We start from the raw sequence: 3,084 nt of genomic DNA on the forward strand, positions 1-3,084 counted from the left end.
AAAAAAAAAAAAAAAAAAAAAAAAAAAAAAAAAAAAAAAAAAAAAAAGCATGACTCGAAGGGAGGTGTGTGTGGTCTCTTGTGTAGGATGCCAACTCAAGGACAGAGGAGACCAGGATTATAGTTTAATATTCAAAATGAATAATACGAGTGGGAGGAAAAGGGAACCAGATAAAAGGGGGTTGGAGGTAGTTATGTCAAGGATGTAACCACTCCTCTAAAACACCCCTGTACTGTGCTGTGTGTGTGTGTGTGTGTGCTCATGTGGACCCTTGTTAATGATGTCAACAGCAGGGGTCACATGTTACAGACAGGAACCATGCCAACAGTCAGCTGTCAATCATGAGAGAGGTGTGAGAACCCTGCTGTCCACCAGAGCACCCTCAGTTACCATCGCACACTGACTGACAGTCCTTTGAACTGCTGGAAAAATAAAAGACACCATTTAGAAATACGACCATGAAATTCAATAATGCAGTCTTTGAAGACAAAAAGAAGAGAAATGGGTTTTTATTTTGAAATTAAGAATAGCTTTACAGCAGAAATCATTGATATTTAACATAATTAACTACGAAATTATCAACAAATAATCCACAAACAGATCATTTCCTTCAGTGCATTTGCTGAATAGAATTCAGGGGGCTTCAATCATTGCACATGTTCTCTGAGAGCAGTGTGGTATCGGGTCTGATGAATGGATCCAACCTTACAGTGAATATTCTGCTCTGTGCTGCACTCTTGACTTTCTCAAAGTGTTGACTTGGCATTGCTAGGTCAAGTCCCTGCACCCTAAGGTCCTTCAGGTGCCAAATAAATTAGGTGGAGAGGAAAAAGAGGGCAAAAAAATGATCCAACTTAAACATTAACGTAAGCATTTGCCTTATCACCCCAGGTTGAGAGTGGCTGCGCTGTAAATTAGCTTGGCGCTAAAGGGGCCCTGTCTGATAGACATAGTGCACTGAGCGCTAACACAGATGTCGAGGGCTCATTTACAAAAGCCAGGCTGCTGAGTTGAGCCAGTGGACCAGAGTGAGTCGACAGCGCTTTTCTTACAAATATTGGTTCTGCTACCCCGGCTCAGCTTGGCTCAGCCCAGCTCCCACTGAGTAAGAACCGGGGAGGGAGGGAAGAAGGGAGGGAGGAAAAAGAAGAGGATGACAGTTTTCCCAGCCTCAGCCCAGGGAGTCAGGCTTTTTCGCTGACTGGTGTTACGAGCGTGGCCAGCTCTTCTGTCAGCACTTTCCTCTCCTTCATCTTCACGCGCACAGCCTCCATTAGCTGGCCGGCAGAGGGGATCTGCAGGGGAGGGAAAGGATAGAAAAAAGGGTGTGGGGGCGGTGGTGGTGGTAGGGGTTAGAGAAAATGGGGAAAACACACAAATGCACCACTATTAAAAAAAATAAATAAAAAAAAAGAGCCAGATTTTTGACACCTGGCAGCTTTTCAGAGAGCCTTTGTGCTGTTTTGTGAAACAACAGAAGCTCAGATGGGGCCTGAGGACTTGTGAAACTTTTGAGGGACCGTCCATGTAGAGTGTTTTGACAAAGCAATTCACAAAATAGGCTACACAGCAGAAGCTTCAACACCTAATCCCACACTTTACTTGTTTTCTAAGATTCCATCCTCAATCAGTGGTACAGTAATGTACGATTCTTAAGTATTAAAGCATAGGTTCACATTTTTTCAAGTCTGTCTTAAAGCAACACTCGCTTGCTCATATGTACATCTAAAGAGTTGTTGTTTGACAAAATCCAGAGTTGTAGTTCTGTGCAAAAATGCATTCCAAAGTGTTGTAAATAGTAATGTTTTAGGGAAGACACATATGTTTGGATGTACTTAGCATACGTATGGATAAATGAGACTTCGATTATACTGCACGAGCTGTGTGAGACCTTGTATACGGATGTTTTGATATAGTTTTGCTGTTGTTAAAGGTGGCTCCCGTTTATTTCAGTTCATCGAGACTTTTCTCATTTTGATTCTTCGTTCACCGCGGAGACCTGCGAGAAAAACATTTTCTTCAAGAATTCAAGGTAACATGGGGCGAATAATAGACATTTAATATAAATGGCCAGTTTGAGGTTGAAGTATTCGTTTAAGGAAGAAACAATAGGGGACATTTTGTACAAAAATGGCTATAACGTTGGATCCCCACTCGATTTAACAAACCTCATAAGAGCGTCAGCTACATGTGAGAATTGATTTTGCATTGAAAAAGGTCTGTGGGTTTTGTCCCTCATCTTACATTGTAATGGTGTCGGAAGAGGATCTCTTCTTGACCAATTTGGTCAGATTACGGCGTTCAAAACATCTTTCAATGTACATGCGGGCGTGTGAGTAGTGTTTTGTGACAGACTTAAAAAATTATAAACTATCCTTTAAGCAAAAGGAAAATGGCAAACATTCCCCCTTTTTTGGTGGGCTGACGACACACTCCTCTCTCTCCCCAGAGGGATAAGTTAATCAAGGCATGATTAAAACATCAAGATCATCACCGGGGACATTTACAGCATTGTTGTGTTGTTATCGAACTGTGTTTATGCTGCGAATCTGAGAGGATGGGAACTGATGAGCAGCCTTTTACAAGCACCTTTTTCATGCAAGGGAGACAAATTCATTCCCTAAGCAATTTTCTAAGTCACATGGCGTGAGATGAGATGTGGACTGGCCAAGCTGAAAAATAGTGACTTCCATATCATAAAATCTTGAACTTTTTATCTCTAAAAAGAGAATGTGAAAACATAAGCTTATTGAACCATACACAGAGAGAACAGGCCACAAGTCTGAATTGCTGGAACAAACTTCACTGAATAACATCTGCATCTGGGAATACAAGGTATTGTTGCTTTGAAGTGATTAACACACACGCATATTGGAATTAGGTCTACAGCTGACATGTTTTAAGGACATTTGAAACTATCGTCTTATCAATTTCCAACGCGTCTGGAGAGTAAGAACTTCAGAAACTAAAACACACGCAGTCCCCATGCCCCTTGACACATCTCTCCTCTTCATTAAAGGTAACAGGAGCAGGGAACACGAGGTCCTGTGTGCACACACACACACACACACACACACACACACA

The 3,084-nt window shown here is 41.8% G+C and overlaps 1 protein-coding gene across 1 annotated transcript in view; it reads right to left on the reverse strand.

Annotated features, from left to right (window-relative positions):
• Positions 1-67: 67 nt before the first annotated feature.
• Positions 68-3,084, reverse strand: part of cntln (centlein, centrosomal protein) — an 86,532-nt gene continuing 83,515 nt past the window's right edge. Inside the window, exon 27 of the mRNA XM_031863020.1 lies at positions 68-1,295. Coding sequence (XP_031718880.1) covers positions 1,185-1,295 — 111 coding nt within the window. The 3' untranslated portion in view covers positions 68-1,184. The remainder of the gene's footprint in view (positions 1,296-3,084) is intronic.

Source organism: Anarrhichthys ocellatus, unplaced genomic scaffold (genome assembly GCF_004355925.1).
Source record: "Anarrhichthys ocellatus isolate YVR2014 unplaced genomic scaffold, GSC_Weel_1.0 scaffold28, whole genome shotgun sequence".
Classification (NCBI taxonomy): Eukaryota; Metazoa; Chordata; class Actinopteri; order Perciformes; family Anarhichadidae; genus Anarrhichthys; species Anarrhichthys ocellatus.